This window comes from Octopus sinensis, linkage group LG21 (genome assembly GCF_006345805.1).
Source record: "Octopus sinensis linkage group LG21, ASM634580v1, whole genome shotgun sequence".
Classification (NCBI taxonomy): Eukaryota; Metazoa; Mollusca; class Cephalopoda; order Octopoda; family Octopodidae; genus Octopus; species Octopus sinensis.
Window position 1 is genome coordinate 18,896,890 of NC_043017.1, and position 21,752 is coordinate 18,918,641.

General features: G+C 35.1%; 3 protein-coding genes across 8 annotated transcripts in view; all 3 read left to right on the forward strand.

Annotated features, from left to right (window-relative positions):
* LOC115222936 (zinc finger protein 98-like) overlaps window positions 1-3,170 on the forward strand; it is a 61,902-nt gene extending 58,732 nt beyond the window's left edge. For 2 of the 4 annotated variants that reach the window (XM_036511796.1, XM_036511797.1), the window contains one exon: window positions 1,473-3,170. In XM_036511796.1, coding sequence (XP_036367689.1) covers window positions 1,691-2,878 — 1,188 coding nt within the window. In that variant the 5' untranslated portion in view covers window positions 1,473-1,690 and the 3' untranslated portion in view covers window positions 2,879-3,170. Of the gene's footprint in view, window positions 1-41; window positions 579-1,472 lie in introns of those variants that run through there. The other 2 variants (XM_036511798.1, XM_029793337.2) reach the window with 2 other exon arrangements.
* An 8,368-nt stretch (window positions 3,171-11,538) lies between these two features.
* LOC118767368 (zinc finger protein 708-like) lies at window positions 11,539-16,310 on the forward strand. The gene is made up of 2 exons (XM_036511804.1): window positions 11,539-12,138; window positions 13,437-16,310. Exon 2 carries the CDS (start codon window positions 13,676-13,678, stop codon window positions 14,789-14,791), a length of 1,116 nt encoding a protein of 371 aa, XP_036367697.1. The 5' UTR covers window positions 11,539-12,138; window positions 13,437-13,675; the 3' UTR covers window positions 14,792-16,310.
* A 139-nt stretch (window positions 16,311-16,449) lies between these two features.
* Window positions 16,450-20,508, forward strand: LOC115222891 (zinc finger protein 681-like). Of its 3 annotated transcripts, XM_036511803.1 has the most exons (3): window positions 16,450-17,165; window positions 18,437-19,293; window positions 19,378-20,508. In XM_036511803.1, exons 2-3 carry the CDS (start codon window positions 18,741-18,743, stop codon window positions 19,920-19,922), a joined length of 1,098 nt encoding a protein of 365 aa, XP_036367696.1. In that variant the 5' UTR covers window positions 16,450-17,165; window positions 18,437-18,740; the 3' UTR covers window positions 19,923-20,508. The 3 variants fall into 3 exon arrangements, with proteins under 3 accessions (XP_036367696.1, XP_036367694.1, XP_036367695.1); XM_036511801.1 differs by having other exon boundaries at window positions 16,455-17,165; window positions 18,437-20,508; XM_036511802.1 differs by having other exon boundaries at window positions 16,456-16,975; window positions 18,769-20,508.
* Window positions 20,509-21,752: the final 1,244 nt, after the last annotated feature.

The following is a 21,752-nucleotide window of genomic DNA, read 5'->3' on the forward strand; positions in this document are numbered from 1 at the left end:
CGCATACAGAAATAGTTATTAGCAAAGGTTATATCCTGGATCGGTGTGTGTATAGACACATGTACACAAATATGTCTGTGTATACATTAACATTTCAAAATGATGGGGATAAGGTTTTATGAAAATTTTTGAAAATCTATGATTTCTTATCACCTCACTCCCCGGGGCCCTCAAGATGGACTTATTCAATCATTTCATCCACCTGGTTGATGTATACATCCAGCAACAAACTACTACAAGATGTCAACGACGATGGTGGAAGTTGGCTACTTTCTCAGTTTTACAATGTGCGAAGACTAATATCGATGCCTTAAGTAATATATTACATATATGAGATGCTCAACATCTCTCAATCGATGCTAACATTCCACGATGCGCATGTTCAGCCGGAACCTGAATTCGGCCTTCAAACATAAAAACATACTAGGTTGATGCATGAATTGACGAAGCGACTGTTTATTTCCCATGTTATAATATATTTATCAATGATATATGTATATATATATAGTGGGGGAAATTTTCTCTTGATCAACACGACCACCGTCTCATACTTCCTAACAAGCTATGATTCATAAAAGGTATTTTTTTTTTTTTTGATTTTTCACAATCAAACGTCATTTCTACGCTCATAATCTGAGTGCTTTCTTTTGTTTGATTCATATAAAATTGTGACATTCCTGAAAAGAAACTAATTTTTATCACATGCCACAACAGTCAGAACTGACCTAGGGATGTAAACAACAACGAATGACCGGTTTGAATACAACCGAATGTTATCGCCCACCATTGTGTAGTTTAACATACATAATGTTAGACAATGTGATGGTGAGGCTGTGATGTATTTCTATTAATATTGTTTTGGTTTTGTGTAGTCATTACCAGTTATGGGCCTTGTTAAGGCCTGTAAGTTACTCTTTCAAAAGCGACTTTCTATAGTTTAATATATGATATAAAAGTAGGCAACAAATAATGAAGGCAAGCTTCTAACAATGCAGAAAGGGAAAGTTGAGTAGGCATTTCATAATTCATGCAAAAAAGCTCATCATCAGAAGCGAACTGTCTAAAAATGGGAGTTTGTGGAGATGATGCGACATTGATGACTCTCACTGCCCTTTCGGCAATAAAAATGACAGAATCTACCTATACTCATACTTGTAAACAGCATAGTTCTTTATGATGAACCTTATGCCTCCAATATATAAAGATTGTTCAAATTCCACTTTTCATATTGTTAGAAGTCTTTCTACGCTACTCCATATTTTTCTTATGTTACACTAATACAATATTTGTAAATATGTAGACTTTACACAAAGTTGTATGTTGTAATTTTAGAAATTAATTGAACTTTCTGTTCAGTGATTGAGATAAATGGTTAGATATACAGCTTAATGGATAGAGAAAGGTTGATAATTTTCTGTTGTTCAAGATATTCAGCTTCACTTATATCTTAAACTGTTTCTCTATTATTTCAGATATAACAGATGGTATCTGCATAAAAGAATTTTTTTCCCTTTACATTCATCATCATTTATCATCTAAAGACTGAGGTTATTATATTATTGGATTCTAATTTTTCTACTTCACTGTCTAATAATTTCAACTTGGACATCTTTCTAAAGGAGTTCCTACAATCTTCAGAAATCAACAGAGGTCCAAGTTCTTTCATGGAAATAGTGAGAAACGAAAAATTATGGAAAACACATTATGTGACAAATCATTTACGCTTCAGATAGAGTCTGAAAACATTAATTTTGCTGATAAAATGTTGAAAGGGACAAGAAAAGCATCGAACTACTGTGATATCTGTGGTAAATCATTCGCACACAGAAACTCTTTAACTGCTCACAAACGTATTCATACAGGGGAGAAGCCACATCAGTGTAATATTTGTGGCAAATCATTTATTTCAAGTTGTCACTTAACTACTCATATACGTACTCATACAGGAGAGAAGCCTTATCACTGTGATATCTGTGGTAAATCATTTGCTCATAGTACTCACTTAACTGTACATAAATATATTCATACAGGAGGGCAGCCATACCATTGTGATATCTGTGGTAAATCAATGTCTTCAAACAGTAAATTAAAAGTGCACAAACGTTTCCATACTGGAGAGAAGCCATTTCAGTGTGACATCTGTGGGAAATCATTCTCTATTAGTAGTCACTTAACTACTCACAAATATATTCATACAGGAGTGAAACCATATCACTGTGATATCTGTGGTAAATCATTCTCTGTAGGGAGTAACCTAAATACTCACAAACGACTTCATACAGGAGAAAAGCCATACCACTGTGACATCTGTGGCAAAACCTTATCTGATTCAGGTAACTTAACTAGTCACAAACGTATTCATACAGGAGAGAAACGATACCTTTGTGATATTTGTGGTAAATCATTTTCTCACAGTGGTCGTTTAACTACTCACAAACGCATTCACACAGGAGAAAAGCCATATCACTGTGAAATTTGTGGTAAAGCATTCACTACCACAGGTGAAGTAACTGTTCACCAACATATTCATACAGGAGACAAGCCATATTCATGTGATATCTGTGGTAAGTCATTTCCTCGTAGAGAATCATTACCTATTCACAAACGTATACATACAGGTGAGAAGCCATATCGCTGTGATATCTGTGGTAAATCATTCGCAGTGTCAACTACCTTAACTATACACAAGCGCAGTCATACAGGAGAGAAACCATATCACTGTGATACCTGTGGTAAATCATTCACTACAACAAGTTACTTGACTAAACACAAACACATTCACACACGAGATGTGTCATATCACTGTGATATCTGTGGCAAATCATTTTCTCAGAAACGTCATTTCACTGCCCATGCATTGGTTCATAGAGAAAAATAACTGTGTCAAGTCACTGTACGATGTGCTGTAAACAAAATATCTAACCTTAAATGTATTCATGGAGAGAGCTAGCTCTCTCTTTCAAGATTATAATTTATGTGACGACAACTAATATCTAGAGTCTTGAGATATCTTACCACTTTGATTATTTAAATAAAAGTATTGTTTCAGAAAGTATACATATATATTGCAACTAACATATTTCCTGAGGGAAGACATAGAATGAATTTATTGGATGTTGTGTGAAAATAACTGAGAAATAAAAGTGCAGAACACATCAGGATAAAAGTATGATGTCTTGTATATAGTGTTTGTCTTTTATACATTCAATCTTGTATATTCTTCAACAAACAGTGTATGTACATAATCTATCTTTTTGAAATTCGTTCCTATATTCTATATTCTGTGTCAAATGTTACGTATTTTTCTCAACAATGGAATGGGTCATGATTTAAATAATGGAATAAAGCTAAATATTTTTGGCTTTAACATTGGAGAAAGTTATTGGTGCTCTTGTACAATACTCCTATTACTTTCTTGACCTACTCCTACTTCCTGCACCTTCATCTAAATTGGTAGGTTGCTGGAGTATTTTGGAGGGAGACATAGTACATAATGAGAGATTGTTTGGTTCTGTGGTGAGTGATGAATCAGTTTAATATGAGTGGAGATAACAATAGCAATGGGTGAAAAATGGTGAACAAAAGATATGGTTCCAGATAGTGAGAAAAAAAATAAAGTGGTATCAAGGGAGAGCTGCAGTGAAGGACATGTACAGAGGAGGGAAATGATATGAGGAGACAGGTCAAGGTGGTCATTTGTACACATGTATATATATATATGTTTACATACACACACACACCGCTTTCAAAACTCAATTTCATTAAGCAGGGCTGGTTTTCTGAAGAACTGCAAATTGTCGGTCTTCCTGTTCCTTTGACATATTTTCCATGGGGCTCAAGGTCTTGAAGTTAGCCTTACACCACTTCCTCCCATGTCTTACTGTTTCTGCCTCTTCCACAAGCTCCAATCATGTGATTGGTACTTCTTCATACAACTGTCCATATATGGATCATATTCATACAAGTGCCATCTTGTTTTTTTGCACACCACATGTGATTCATCTTGTGACAAGTTTTCTCTTTATAGTTTGTCATTGAAGCACACTTACATTGCAGAGCCAGTAAAGAATGCACAATTTTTTTTTGTCTTCCCAAGTCCTCTACCATCAAAGCTTGTCTCTCACTACCATGCATTATTGTAGTTCTGATGTAAGATTCATACAATCAGCTCTTCACTCTGTGGGTAAAACACTAGTTTTCATACCCACAAACAGTAGTAGTATCTCCTTGAACTTTCTTTAACTGGTCTCACTCGGGATATAATTTCTTTTGTAGCAACCACCTCACTTGCAAATTACAGCCTATAGATATAAAAAAATTATCAACTAATTTTAGTGAGCTATCTAGGTATTTGAGACTTTCTATTTCCAGAGTGTTTGTAATGCATACTGCTCCAGTTCATCTATCACATACGAAACAGGTTCTATGGTAGTCTGCTTGTGATTTCACTTCTCTTGCTTCCATTGGCTACACTACATCTTATGCATTTTTTGCATATGAAATCAGACTAATTCCTGGAGGGTCCTATCATCATTTCTACTTTCTAAAACATTCTGTCCTAAATGTAAGGCTTACTGATTCTAATCTCAGCTTCCATATGGAGATTTTTGCCCTCCAATTCCTTTCTAGATTCAGGTATGAGAACTAGATTATCAGCATACAGGAGTTCCCATGGTCAGCCAGGCATAAACTCCTCTGTGCTGGCCTGGACAGAGGACTAAGGACTGTGCCTTGATTGATTCCAACCCTCACACTAAATTACACTGAAGTAATTGTTGACTCTCACTCTACTGAGTGCATCTTTATAAATAACTTGTACACCTCTCACAAGTCAGCACTTAGCTTCTTTAGTGACCATGAGATTACTATATGTGGTACCTTGACAAACACCATATCAACATAAACCAAGTATAATTGTCTACTCTTAGGCAAGCATTTCTCTTGCAGTTGCCTCTCTCGGAAGATTGCATCTGCTGTACCTCTTCCAATTTGAAGGCCACACTGCTTTTTATCTAGTTACAGCCTGTCACAAATCGATTGTACTATAATTCTGTGATTTTCATAACCTTATTCAATAATTTTATTCTTCTGTAGCTGCTTCTTAAGGTATTACCCTTGCCTTTGTAACAGTTTATGATAATACTCCTATGCCTGACACTCTCCTTTATAACTTGATTTACTATCTGGACGGAAATCATGTATCCCATCTCAGCACATATCTTGAGCATCTCTGCTATGATCCATAATGGGCCTGCAGCTTTCCCCTTCAATATCCTTCATTACCTTATCTGCAATGCTACTTTCAAATTGCATTGCTGGTCTGATGTCTTCCTGTGTATACCCCTTCCACAGGTTTCCATCAATATCAGAGATTAACACTTCTCTATACAGTTGTCTCCATAAGCATCATATAACCATACCAGTGCAGTCTTCTCTCTTGCACACTACATCTGATACCCAATTTTTCTCTTAAATCATTTACACTCTGCCGTATTTGGACACTGTCATTACTCATCCAGCAGAGCAAGCTGGATTCATTTCTTTCAAGCATTTGCATATCCTCAGTTGTCACAGCCCATATTTCACTGCGATATGGCATAGACAGGCATCATACGGTTTGCCTTTTACTGTGAGGGAGAGGCACTTGTTTACCAACAAAGGTAGTGGCTCTCTGAACTTTGCCCAGCATGTTTTTATTCAAGCAACTACGCTTTCACAGCTTCCTCCCCCATTGATAACTTGGTCACCTAGGTAACAGAACATATATCTACATATGTATAGCTACATTTATAGATATATACATGCAGGAACACACAGTGTACACGTGTCAAGGTTTTTAATGGAGCTTCAAATAGATGTACCACTGCAATACCCCTAAATAGCATGTGAGACAAATTCAAAATGATATGAACTATTTGACATTAAATGTTTCATCTCTTTTCTTCTTATAAAATTGTGGTAGAGAAAGAATTGGTTAAACTCTGTTTACAATTTTCCTATAAGAGAAGAGAAAGTACATTCAATATTGATCTGTGGTGCCCAATAACTGTTTTAAGGGTCATGATTTCAGTAAAAGAGTTCACCCATGGGGATTGATTTTAATTTAAATGCTGTTTATAACACTCAACAAATGGAGAGCACTTCAGCCTCCCTCAAGACTGGATATGAACAGCGGTGGGATCTTTTTGAAATTTTAAAATTTAGTATATTGATATAATTTTTCACACTGAATCTCATGTTGGTATTCACTTGTTCTAGAAAAATTTTAGAAAAACGTTAGAGAGATTTAAAGTTTGATTATTTTTATCCAATCAGAAAACAGGATTGGGAAGCTGGCATTTTAGGTGTGATGACAAGATATTCAACAGTGGAAGCTTTAGTAAGTTTTAATGTAATCAGAGAAAGCAGACAGGAGTTTGGACTTAGTAAGGGTAAACTTTGCTTTTAAAGCAGCGTCAGCATAGAGTGGCATGCATACTCTTTTGTTGAAGTGTTAAGTTGGTAGAGCAGATCCTTTTCACTCTTTTCATTATTATTATTAGCTACTATCAACAACAAAAATAATAATCTGCTGAAAATTTGAGAAAAGAGAAATCGACATTCATTGAAGAGATCAAAAGGGCGATCTTACGGTATAAGTACTAAGATCGCCGGCTTCTTTCTCAGTCTCATGACGTGCAAGGAGCGATATCGGTGTCTAGGTATACATTGCATATGTGTTATCTTTGCACGATGCGCATGTTCAGCCGGAAGATGAAATCGGTCTTCGAACACAAACTGTACTGTATTAGTTTGTTGCAAAAATTGTTGAACAAACAGCAGTATTTATTTCGCAAGTTATGATATATACATGCACTTACACGCAGAGCGGATAAAATTTTCTCTTCAACACACGACCATCGTCACTGTTATTCATACGAGGTATTTTTACTGACTTTTCACATTCAAACACTGTTTCATTCAGCAAAGCAATGTGGTCTTCTGCTTGACTCGTCATTTAACTCGAATTTACACCGCAGAAACTCTCACAACAGTAGAACTGACCTCGGACTATGAACAACGACGAATGACCTGCTTGGATAGAACCGAATGTTATCGACATCCATTCTGTAGTTTAATATATGTGATAGTGCTATATTTTAGCTGGACGTTTCTATTATTGTTTTGGTTGTTTCGTCATTGCCAGTTACGGGCCTTGTGAAGCCTGTAATTTACTTATTCTTTCGAAAGCAACTTTCTGTAGTTTAACATAATACAAAAGCATTGTGATACAGAAATTAAAGTAACAATGCAAAAAGGGGGAGTTGAATAGCCTTAACATAATTCATGCCAAAAAGCCAATCATCAGAAGCGCACGGTTTAAAAATCAGAGTTTGTGTAGATGGTGCGACTTAGATGACTCTCATTATCCTTTAAATGACAGAATCTGCATATACTCACATTTGTAAACAGCTTAGTTCTCAAGATGGACCTTCGTGCCTGCGTTATATGATGATTACTCAACATCCACTTTTCACATTTTTAGAAGTCCTTCGTTTTTTAAAATTTTGTATGTTACACAATAGCCATGTGAAGCTATAATTTGTATACATGTAGACTTTACTCAAGGTTGTATGATGTAATTACGAAAATCAATTGAACTTTACTGATCAGCGATTGATGCAAATGTTTATATCTAGTTTAACCAATATACAAGGGTAGACAGTTTTCTGCAGTTGAATATTTAACTTCCCCTATATCTTACACTGTTTCTCTATTATTTCAGATATAATAGATGGTATCTGCATAAAAGAATTTTTTTCTTTAAGATTCAGTATTAATTACTTAAAGACTGATTATCATATTATTGGATTCTAATTTTTCTACTTTGTAATATAGTGAAGAGCGATTCGCATTCTAACTAAACTTGGACATCTTTCCAAGGGAGTTTCTACCATCTTCAGAAATCAACAGGGAACAAATTTGAAGGAAATCTCTTTCAATAAAATAAAAATGAACTACAAAAATTAGTGAGAAACGAAAGATAATGGAAAATACATTATGTGAAAAAACCATTTACACTTGAGACGGAGTCTGAAAACATGAATTTTGCAAATGAAATGCCAAAAGAGACAGGAAAAAAGTCAAATGAGTGTGATATCTGTGGTAAATCATTCGCACACAGAAACTATTTATCTGCTCACAAACGTATTCATACAGGGGAGAAACCACATCAGTGTAATATTTGTGGTAAAGCTTTCATTTCAACTGGTCACTTAACTACTCATATACGTACACATACAGGTGAGAAGCCTTATCACTGTGATATCTGTGGTAAATCATTTGCTCGGAGTCATCAGTTGACTGTCCATAAATACATTCATACAGGAGGGCAACCATTTCATTGTGATATCTGTGGTAAATCTATATCTTCAAAGAGTAAATTAACTGTACACAAACGCTTTCATACTGGAGAGAAACCATTTCACTGTGATATTTGTGGTAAATCTTTCTCTATTAGTAGTCACTTAACTACTCACAAATATATTCATACAGGAGTGAAACCATATCACTGTGATATCTGTGGTAAATCATTCTCTGTAGGAAGTAGCCTAAATACTCACAAACGACTTCATACAGGAGAAAAGCCGTATCATTGTGATATCTGTGGCAAAACATTATCTGATCAAGGTAACTTAGCTAGTCACAAACGTACTCATACAGGAGAGAAACGATACCTCTGTGATATTTGTGGAAAATCATTCTCTTACAGTAGATGTTTAATTGTTCACAAACGCAGTCACACTGGAGAAAAACCATATCACTGTGAAATCTGTGGTAAATCATTTGCTACTACACGTACAGTAACTGTTCACCAACACATTCATACAGGAGATAAGTCATATTCATGTGATATCTGTGGTAAGTCATTTCTTCGTAGAGAGTCATTACCTATTCACAAACGTGTGCATACAGGTGAGAAGCCATATCACTGTGATATCTGTGGTAAATCATTCTCAGGATTAACTAACTTAACTCTTCACAAACGCAGTCATACAGGGGAGAAACCATATATCTGCGACACCTGTGGTAAATCATTCACTACAACAAGTTACTTAACTAAACACAAACACATTCACACACGAGATGTGCCATATCACTGTGATATCTGTGGTAAATCATTTTCTCAAAAGCGTCATTTCACTGCCCATGCATCAATTCATACAGAAAAATAACTGTGTAAATGTATGATGTGCTATGAAAAATACCTAACCATAAATGTATTCATAGAGAGAGAGGCAGACAAATTTCTCAAGATGTAACAACTAACATCTAGAGTCTTGAATGGCATCTGCCAACATTAAGTAGGATACTGAGCCTCCCCCCTCTCAAAACAGCTGTTGGACTTTAACCCCTTACCTTCTCCCCTTTAATTTTCTCTGTCATTTGTTTTCAGTGTAAGTTAGATTTATTGGCATATAAATATCTGTATATCTATACTTAAATAACTTAAATATACCTCTTGAATATCTTTAGTTTGCTATCTTTCTGTTTTCATGTATGTGTGTGTGTGTGTGTGTATATATATATATATATATATATATATATATACTAGCTTTTAAGCAGCTAACCCCCAAATGGGAAGATCTGCAAACAGATCTCTGACTTGTTTTGGAGAATTTGTTGTAATTGCTTCCTGCAGAGTCATATCCCAATGATGATCATATTTGTCGAAAAAAAAAAATGTCAAAAAAATCACCGTAATGAAAACATAGGAATCCAAAATTTCAGGATTCGACCCGGAATGTTCTTAACTTACAGAAATCAACCTAATTCCAAAATGGTATGATATGCTGGGCTACTTCATTTCAGTTAAAGTGTATTTTATATGTGTGTGTATATATATATATAATATATATATATATATATATATATATATATATATATATATATATATATATATATATGTAATAATAAAACAAAAATGACAGTGTTCAGTATCTCAGCGACAGGAATTTCTGTCAAAGAGACATGGTTAAACAAAGTTGTACATCATCTCCCTCTTTCTCTCTTTTATTGTTACTCCCACTGTCACCATCAACACTATTACTTTTAATAAAACATCATCAGCTCTTCCTAAATTTTTTTGATTCTCTTTTTCTCTGTCTTCGCCATCTCTATGCCTAACTATTATTCTCACCCAATTATGAGGAATAGTAGGAGTGTCACTGAATAGTGAAAAAGGGGCTCTAAGTGTGACACACTGACACACAAATTAGTTTTCGCATTTATTATATTAGATATATATTTTGTATATCAAACTCAGGCTGTTATTTTATGTATTATTGCCTCCATATCTGCTCACTTCAACTCCTCTTATAGCCATGCTTTACCCTGCAGGATTGGTTACTTGGAAAGATATCAGAGTCTTAACTTCAAATCATTTGAGTGCAATTGTTTTCTCTGGGTCTCAACTGTTGACAGAGAAACAGTGCTGTTCAATAAAGGTTTGGCCTGGGTCAAGCAATCTGACTCCATGGGCTCCTTTGATGTAGTGGTGTGGGTCTACAACAGCACTGATGTATGTATGTGACATCGTGTTGTATATCCGTGATACCCTTAAGAAAAAGTTCCTCTCTCTCCTCTTTGGTCTCTACAGAGACAACACTTTGGCTATCTCTAGAAAGCAAACAGGCATACCCAAGACAGGCTTAGGAAAGATCTGATTAGTACACTTGGCTCCAAGGGACTGAAAATTACCACCGAGACCAATCTCACCACTGCAGACTTCTTACACATCACGCTCAACAGGCCCTACTGCAAGCCAAATGAGAGGCTAACGTACATCAACACAGCCTCCTGTCACCCAGGATTTAGAAGCTGACATTTTGAGTGTGACGACACATTTTGTCCACATCTTGAAAATGGCACGTATGCTTTTATACGACACCATAGCTGTGATAATCAAAAGCTGTGCAATCGCTGACCCCAGTTCTTCAACATAAAATCGGATTGAAGTTAATTCCTTAGCCTATGAATATAGGAAAAGCACTAGAGTCTTAAGAGTAAGGGTGCCACCTTCAATCCATGTGTCTTTCCTCACTGACACAGACTCCATGCATCCTTGATGTGAACATTAGCAATACATATTCCCACCAAGTTTTCTTGTACTCATAAAATGCTTCTCCATTTTCCATAATTTTCTTTGGGGTATGACATGCTTTTCTGGCAAGTACAAAACCACATCCTCCTTTTGTTTGTGATTTAAGGTCTATTTGGTTGCTATTTTTGGCACACATGACAACCACCTCAATGACTGAAATATATTTGTCAACACATGCTTTCTCACAGACAAAAGAGTTCTCATGTTTGGCTTGTTACTATGGTAACACACTAATGTCTATAGCTTACAATTGTCTGAAATTACTGAAAATTTTATATAATGAAATTATTGTATACAGTGCTAGGTGCACCACAACTTGTCAAAAAAATGAAACAAGCCTACTTCGGGAGAATTTGAACTCATAATGTAAATCTGGAGGAAACGAATCTAAGCATTTTGTCTCCTTATTTGTTGATTTATGGCGAAAATGATTTTCATGGCATTGATTAGTATAGAAAAATATATCATTACACTGAATATGAAACCAATTCGAACAGAAATTGAAGAGACTGAAAATTAGCAGCCAAACAGAAAAGATCCGAATCGCAATCTACACTATCTGAAAGGTATTTGCAGAAAATTTCATTCAAAAAAGATTCGTTTTCTGGAAGTTATGAGGAAAGTTTGGTGGGGAGGGAAACATTTGAGTAGATATGCCAGGTTTTCTCTGTGTTAGAAGTGTAATTTTAGAAAAGAGAAACCGACATTCCCAATAGAGCTGAAAAGCTATAGCAGCTGGTCACAAGATGTTGACGACTAGTGTGAGCTAGTAACTTTCCACAATACGCATGTTCAACCGGAAGCTGAATTCGGTCTTCTCCCAGAAAGTCTAATATCAAGCTAATAGTTTGATGTATAAACTGTAGAAGAAGCTTCCATATTTATGTTCCGGGTTATATTCATCAACAATATCTATCTATATACGCGCAGTGGAAGAAATTTTCTCTTCGGCAACACGACTAGCCTGACTTTCTAATAGCAGTGATTCATATTAGGTATTTTTAAAATCTATTTTTCATATTCAAACGTCGTTTCTACTTTCAACAACGCAGTGTATTTTTTAAATTTATTTTGATTAGTCATAAAAGTCGTTACACACCAGAAACTTTCATCACGTTCTAAACGGTCAGAACTGACCTAGGGATATAAACAATAACGATTGACCTGTTTGGATAGAATCAAGTGTTATCGACTTTCTCTGTGTAGTTTAACATATATACTGTCAGTTATTGTGATGGTGAGGCTGTGGTGTGTACTGTCTTAGCTGGACGTTTCTATTAATATTGTGGTTTTGGTTTTATGTAAGTCAATGCCAGTTGCGGGCCTTGTTCAGCTTCTAAGTTACTCTTTCGTAAGTGACTATCTATATAGTATAAAATTAATGATAGACGAGCGATGTACTGTGCTTGAAGCATCGTGGTACAGAAGTAAAGAAACATATAATGAAGGAAAGCTTCTAACAATGCAGAAAAAAAAATCTGAGTAACCTTTATATGATTCATGCAAAAAAAACCCCATTATCATAGGCACAGGCGTAGCTGTGTGGTAAAAAGCTATCTTCATAACCACATGATCACGAGTTCAGTCCCACTGCTTGGCACCTGGAACAAGTGTCTTCTATTATAGCTTAGGGCCGGCCAAAGGGGGTTCTGAGTTGACACGGTCGGCGGAAACTGAACTGGCAGCGTTTCTACAGCTGTATGCCCTTCCTAATGCCAACTACTCCGAGAGTGTAGTGGGTGCTTTTACGTGCCACCGGCACGAGGGCCAGTCGGGCAGTATTGGCAACGGCCACGCTCAAATGGCGTTTTTTACGTGCCACCTGCAATATATGAATATGTAAACAAGAGAGACGGAGACAGGCAGAAACAAGGAAAATGCCACTTGTATTTGAACACTATACAAATATTCTTTTAAAATAGTTTTTCTTTTAATTTTTCTAAATTTAATTATTTAATTGTTACAGTTGAAAAAGTCTCAATGACTGAAACCGGTACTGAAATGTTTTTTATAAAATTATTTTAGCATTTCCCACCTAGACTTTTTTTTTTCCATATATATATATATAAATAAATTACTTAATCTGTGTGTTACACAATAGCCATGTAAAGCTGTAATTTGTTTGTATGTAGACTTTACACAACATTGTATAATGTACTTTTAAAAATCAATTAAACTTCACTGTTCAATGATTGAGGTAAATGTTTATATGTACAGTTTATTCAAGATAGAAAAATAATTTTCTGCTGTTGAATATTGAGCTTCGCTTCTATCTTATGTTTCTCTATTTCAGATATAACAGTATCTGCGTAAAAGAATTTCTTTTTAATTTAGATTCATCATAATTTATCATCTAAAGACTGGGATTATTGAATTCTAATTTTTTTCTACTTCACTTTCTGTAATATTTTCAGGAATAATTTGAATTCTTTATTACACTTGGACACCTTTTCCAATGAGTTTCTACGATCTTCAGAAATCAACAGAGATTGAAGGAAATCTCTTTCAGGAATTAGTGAGAAACTAAAAATTATGGAAAATACATTATGTGAAAATCCATTTACACTTCAGGCAGAGTCTGAAAATATGAATTTTGCAAATGAAATGCCAAAAGAGACAGGAAAAAAGTCAAATGAGTGTGATATCTGTGGTAAATCATTTGCACGCAGAAACTATTTAACTGCTCACAAACGTATTCATACAGGGGAGAAGCCACATCAGTGTAATATATGTGGTAGAGCTTTTATTTCAACTGGTCACTTAACTACTCATATACGTACACATACAGGAGAGAGGCCTTATCACTGTGATATCTGTGGTAAATCATATGCTCGTAGTAATCAGTTAACTGTACATAAATACATTCATACAGGAGGTCAGCCATGCCATTGTGATATCTGTGGTAAATCTATGCCTTCAAAGAGTAAATTAACAGTACACAAACGCTTTCATACTGGAGAGAAACCATTTCACTGTGATATTTGTGGTAAATCTTTCTCTATTAGTAGTCACTTAACTACACACAAATATATGCATACAGGAGAGAAGCCATATCACTGTGATATCTGTGGTAAATCATTCTCTGTAGGAAGTAACCTAAATACTCACAAACGACTTCATACAGGAGAAAAGCCATACCACTGTGATATCTGTGGGAAAACATTATCCGATCAAGGTAACTTAAATAGTCACAAACGTACTCATACAGGTGAGAAAAGATACCTTTGTGATATTTGTGGTAAATCGTTCTCTGATAGTAGGTCTTTAACTGCACACAAACGCAGTCACACTGGAGAAAAGCCATATCACTGTGAAATCTGTGGTAAATCATTTGCAACCACACGTACAGTAACTGTTCATGAACATATTCATACAAGAGACAAGTCATATTCGTGCAATATCTGTGGTAAGTCATTTCCTCGTAGTGAATCATTATTTATTCACAAGCGTATACATACAGGTGAGAAGCCATATCGCTGTGATATCTGTGGTAAATCATTCACAATATCAACCACAATATCAACTACTTTGACTACACACAAATGTAGACATACAGGGGAGAAACCATATCACTGTGATATCTGTGGTAAAGCATTTTCTCAAAAACGTCACTTCACTGCCCATACATCTACTCATACAGGAAAATAACTGTGTCAATATATGTTGTGCTGTAAAAAAATACCTAACCATAAATGTATTCACAGAGGGAGTTAGACAGAGCTATCTTTCTAGAGTAAATAGTTCACGTAACTACATTTAATATCTACTTGCCTGTATGATTATAATAAAAGTATTGTTTCAGAAAATAGTCATATGTATATTGTAGCTAACATATATGTGCCGAGAGATGACGAGATACAATAAATTTACTGGATATTGTGTAAATAACTGAGAAATGAGTTCTTATAAATCACAAATGACATCACTGTACTGTTTAATTAGAAATAAAATTATGAACTATAAAAGAAAATATTTCGTTATACCATATCGGGATGTAAGTATGATGTCTTACAAAGAATCTTTGCCCTTTATACATTTAATCATGTATATACTCCAACAAATTATCAAAAATAATGAGCTTCAACAAAGAATTTCTATAGAAGGTAATTGTTTGTGTTGGCCTTAAAGTATCTTTAGTGTTTCTATATAATCTATCTTTTCTACATTAATTCGTGCATCTGTTCTATGTTCAGTGTGAAATATTATGTACTTATCTCAATAATGGAATAGTTCATGATTTAAATAATAAAATAAAGCTAATTAAATCTATTTCCTTGACCCGAGTTGACTGACTCTTACTTCCTAGACATTTACCTTCCAACTGATATTCTATCATTGATCACTCTTCCATCTCTGTTCTCCATTCACTGCATTTATCTCTTTCTCCATCTCTATCCAGCTGCTACTCTTCTTTCACTCTTGCATACATTCCTACAGATTCATCCTATCCATTTCTCTGTGCCATTCCTCTTATATTGCGCTTCCTATAACCTGACAGATCTGACATCTTCACCACCATCTTGCTTTTGTAATTGGAGTAACCATTTGTCTACCCTACTGCAAGACACCTATCCCACATTTAAGGGTTCTTGTCTCTTGAGGTATATTGTGACAATATAAAATCATCCATGTACACTCTTTATAATGGTTGTTGTTATGAAGGGTATCTGGCTGTAGAAACAATGCCAGAGCTTGGCACTATCCTCTGGTTCAACAGCTTCTTTCAAACCATCCAATTCATGTCAACATGTAAATGAGATGTTAGATGATGAGTATTTCAGCAAAATAATAAACATTATGGATCTTCAACAAAGAATTGAAACATATAAATCTGGAGAGAGTGTTGGGATAAAATATTAGTACCCTGTGTTGATGTAGGGAGATTTGGTTACTATTTCTTGCATATTGTTATTCCTCTTTGAGGTCCATCATTTATAGTGTGAGCTAAGAATTGTCTGTTAGCTGTTTAGCATGTATCAACGCATGCACACAGAGGAAGGAAATGTATTTAAAAAGTTTCATATGTCTGAATGGAGTGAAGGAAGAGGCTTTGGAAAAAAAGTATTTGAAACAATTTTTTTTTTTTTTGTCCAGAATTGAAATCGTCTGCACATGGAATTACAAAATACAGAAATAAAGACTTGTGAGGTGACAGTGGGAATTGAAATTTCAAAATGCTTTTGTTTTATTTATTGACATAATCATAAATTTTAATATTGAAAATAAGAATCCTAACTGCAAGGGCAAATGTCTTCTATAATTGCAGGCCAAATGGATTTGATAAATGAAACTGAAAGTGGCTTTTGTATATATGCGTTTGAGGCTTAACAGTCGCTGAAATTACATAGAATTAGCAAAATTTAAAAGCTACTAAGTTATTATTAATTTAATTAGTATATAAAATTGAAGCAAATATGAAAACAATTGGAACAAAGTTTTAAAAAAATAGAAAACTGTGTCAGCAACAGAAAAGATCTGGATTCCTTTTGATTTGCAATTTAATTTTCTTCATTATTTATTTCTTGGGGAGGGGAAATGAGTGCGATTTCTATCATCAGCCTGTAAAACCACATTTTCTGGAGATTTGATTGACTAATGGGGTTTGGTTGAAATTTAACATCAGAGCCACTAGAAGCAGATGCAAGAAACAACTAAAACATATCGACGACGATCGTTGAAGTTGGCTTCATTATCGGTGTTACAACATACGAAGACATTAAATCGCTGTCTTTCATCTGATTAGCATCTCATTCCGCTCCTAACATTCTACCAATGCGCATGATTAACCGGAAGTTGACTTCGACGGTCACTCATAAGATCTCAGCTTTGTATTTCTAATTAAATCGCATATAAGATAATTTACTAGCTTGACGCATAAAACGGTGAGGAAGTAATCATATCTATCTCATATCTTATAATGAATTTATCTATAATATTATACATTGTATATACGTAATGGGAGTAATTTCAGCATCCCGACCATCGTCACTGATTTACTCATTATAGCTGTGATTCATTCGAGGTATTTTTGTTGATTCTTTTCTCATTCAAACGTCGTTTCTACTTTCACAACGCAATGTTTCTATTTGATTGATCTGTCATATACTTCGCGACATTCTTGAAAACAATCAGTCTTTGAAACACAAGTTAGCACTGACGTAGCCATATAAACAACAACATATCATTTTTCAGGCCAGAGAACTGCCACCGTCCACTATTGTGTATTCACCATATTGGGCTGGAAAAAAAGTTCGTACCGTTTCTAAGTAAAATTCAAAAACAATATTTTGATACTTGTGCATTTCTATATTTGACCATATGTCCCATTTTGTTCCTCTATCTTTCGTCCTTATTGTGTAAGCTTCATGAGCATAACTTCCCTTTGCATCTTTTGGAGCCATGAACTGTATTAAGTTGTTTTTACAGTCTTCCAAACAATTGCAGTTCTTCCCCTTAATGTAATTTCGATAACAATCGAAATGATGGTTATCCGAAGGTGCTAGATTAGGCGATTATAGTGGATTTGGTAGTTGGTCCCCGCCAAACTATATCAATTTCTACCATCTGTAGGGAAATATGGTACCACTAGCGAACAGTGTTCCCGGTGCGCGCACTCGTGCATCCGCGCTAGTTAGTTAACGGGTGTTGAGGTTTACTGCTCGGATTCTGTACGGTTGATCGTATGAATTTTCTGAGCCCCCTCCCCACCCATCCGTTTATAAGCGCGCATTTTTTTCTTAATATTTGTTGAATATACATTGCATTAGAAGTATTAGACGATTTCTGTTTCACTCCTGTGACCGGGTGTTGAGGTTTACTGCTCGGATTCTGTACGGTTGATCGTGTGAATTTTCCGAGATCCTCCCCGGGTGCGGATCTACATATTAACTGTTATATTTGTTTCCATTAAATTATTAGGCACCAAAATATAGAAGTTCACATACCGAAATATTCATTTGAAAAATGTGAATCTCAGTGATGTCTTGTATTTGTGTGGTCTTGGCTATTATCAAAGACTGAAGTTCTGCTGGAATGTTCATGGTGTCCCTGATCAAAATTTTCAGGTCTCAGCCAGGCGAACCACATACAAACAGTCGCTATAGATTTCTATATGTGTAGCCATCAAACAAGATTGTACGATGTAGTTATAAGAATTAAAATTTAACTTCAAATGTTGATGTAAATGCTTATATTTACATTTCTATTTATTAACATAGAAATGTAAATTTTCCATCGTTGAGCCTCTACTTTTAAACAATCCCTATATCTTATACTATTTCTCTACTATTTCAGAAATAACAGATGGTATTGGCGTAGAAGAATTTATTTACTTCAGATTCGTCATCAATATTTCTCATCATTTAAAGACTAAAGAATGATGTTATTCCAAATAGAAATGATTGGTGGAATGACTGAAATATTTCTTGTGAACTGAGATTATTATATTATTAACATTCTAATTTTTTCTTTCACTATCTGGAATATATTCAAGAGTGAGTTTCTGCCATCAACAGATATCAATAAACATTGAATGTGATGGAAATTTTAAAGTAGAAAATATGAATAAAACATAGCAATTAGTGAGAAAAGAACAGTAATGGAAAATACATCACGGGAGACCCCAATTAAAACAGAGTCTGAAAGCATTGATTTTCCTGATGAGATGCTGAAGGTGATGAAAAAAACATCATACCAGTGTGGTATCTGTGGTAAATCATATTCTGAAAGAGGAACATTAACTAAACACAAACGTATTCATACGGGAGAGAAACTATATCAGTGTAATATCTGTGGTAAAGCATTCATTTCAAGTAATTACTTAACTATTCATATACGTACACATACAGGAGAGAAGCCTTATCAGTGTGATATCTGTGGTAAAGCATTTGCTCACAGTTCTCATTTAAAAGTCCATAAATACATTCATACAGGAGGTCAGCCATGCCATTGTGATATCTGTGGTAAATCTATGTCTTCAAAGAGTAAATTAACAGTACACAAACGCTTTCATACTGGAGAGAAACCATTTCAGTGTGATATTTGTGGTAAATCATTCTCCATTAGTAGTCACCTAACTACACACAAATATATGCATACAGGAGAGAAGCCATATCACTGTGATATCTGTGGTAAATCATTCTCTGTAGGAAGTAACCTAAATACTCACAAACGACTTCATACAGGAGAAAAACCATTTCACTGTGAAATCTGTGGCAAAACATTATCTGATCAAGGCAACTTAACTAGTCACAAACGTATTCATACAGGTGAGAAACGATACCTCTGTGATACTTGTGGTAAATCATTCTCTGATAGTAGGTCTTTGACTGCGCACAAACGCAATCACACTGGAGAAAAGCCATATCACTGTGAAATCTGTGGTAAAGCGTTCAGCACCACACGTCAAGTAACTATTCACCAACACATTCATACAGGAGACAAGTCATATTCATGTGATATTTGTGGTAAGTCATTTCCTCGTAGTGAATCATTATTTGTTCACAAACGCATACATACAGGTGAGAAGCCATACCACTGTGATATTTGTGGTAAATCATTCACAGTATCAACTACTTTGACTACACACAAACGTAGTCATACAGGAGAGAAACCATATCACTGTGATACCTGTGATAAATCATTCACTACAACAAGTTACCTAACTAAGCACAAACTCATTCACAGGCGAGATATGCCATATCACTGTGATATCTGTGGTAAAACATTTTCTCAAAAACGTCACTTCACTGCTCATACATCTACTCATACAGGAAAATAACTGTGTCACTGTAAAAAATACCTAACCATAAATGTATTCACAGGAGTTAGACAGAGCTATCTTTCTAGAGTAAATAGTTCATGTAACTACATTTAATATCTACTTGCCTGTATGATTATAATAAAAGTATTGTTTCAGAAAATAGTCATATGTATATTGTAGCTACCATATATGTCCCGAGAGATGACAAGATACAATAAATTTATTGGATATTGTGTAAATAACTGAGAAATGAGTTCTTATAAATCACAAATGACATCACTGTACAGTTTAATTAAAAATAAAATTATGAACTATAAAAGAAAATATTTCATTATACCATATCGGGATGTAAGTATGATGTCTTACAAAGAATCTTTGCCCTTTATACATTTAATCATGTATATACTCCAACAAATTATCAAAAATAATGAGCTTCAACAAAGAATTTCTATAGAAGGTAATTGTTTGTGTTGGCCTTAAAGTATCTTTGGTGTTTCTATATAATCTATCTTTCCTACATTAATTTGTGCGTCTGTTCTATGTTCAGTGTCAAATATTATGTACTTATCTCAATAATGGAATAGTTCATGATTTAAATAATAAAATAAAGCTAATTAAATCTATTTCCTTGACCCGAGTTGACTGACTCTTACTTCCTAGACATTTACCTTCCAACTGATATTCTATCATTGATTACTCTTCCATCTCTGTTCTCCATTCACTGCATTTATCTCTTTCTCCATCTCTATCCAGCTGCTACTCTTCTTTCACTCTTGCATACTTTCCTACAGATTCATCCTATCCATTTCTCTGTGCCATTCCTCTTATATTGTGCATCCTATAACCTGACAGATCTAACATCTTCACCACCATCTTGCTTTTGTAATTGGAGTAACCATTTGTCTACCCTACTGCAAGACACCTATCCCACAGTTAAGGGTTCTTGTCTCTTGAGGTATGTTGTGACAATATAAAATCATCCATGTACACTCTTTATAGTGGTTGTTATGAAGGGTATCTGGCTGTAGAAACAATGCCCTTGGCACTATCCTCTGATTCACCAGACGCTTTCAAACCATCTAATAAACATTATGGATATTCAACAAAGAATTGAAACACATGAATCTGGAGAAAGTGTTGGGATCAGATTAGTGTCTGTTATGGAGAGAGAAAAAAAAAAACTGGAGGAAAAAGTTTCAGAAGTTTAAAAATCGAAAAAACAGGGTATCTTTAGCCATTAGTGAGACAGTAAAATTTAACACCTGAACCACTAGAAGCAGATGCAAGAAACACCTGTGTGAAAAGTCTGGCTGCATCCGAAAAAATATATATTATGAAACAAAAATCAACACAAAATTTATTACACGAATCTGTTACCACCACGACAGTCAACTATTTGACGCCGAACACGAGTTTGATGTTGAATACATGCACGAATTTTCCGCTCAGATAGTTCTTCCCAAGACGGCTTCGTGCAATTCATGCCTCGGTGTAGGGTATTTCAGTTCAACTTTATCGGCCAAAACTAAAGTTAATAATGATTCTGCTAATTCCACGTGTAAACATGTGTTGAATACAACTCACTGAATAAATCTTAATTAACTGTGTTGTGAATTGTATGCAGCCAGACTTTTCACACAGAGGATACAACATATCGACGACGTTCGAACTTGCGAACACTCTTAATCGGTATTTTGGGTAGTCGTGTGTGATTTCGTCTGTTTAGCATCCGAACATTCTACCAATGCGCATGATCAACAGGAAGTTAACTTCGGCGGTCACTCATAAGATCCCAGCTTTGTATTTCTAATTGAATCGCGTATGTCTATATTATAATAAATAATAATA

Bases quoted from the DNA above. Each gene is read 5' to 3' on its own strand.
- LOC118767368 (XM_036511804.1), top strand. From the start codon at position 13,676: ATGGAAAATACATTATGTGAAAATCCATTTACACTTCAGGCAGAGTCT.
- LOC115222891 (XM_036511801.1), top strand. From the start codon at position 18,741: ATGGAAAATACATCACGGGAGACCCCAATTAAAACAGAGTCTGAAAGC.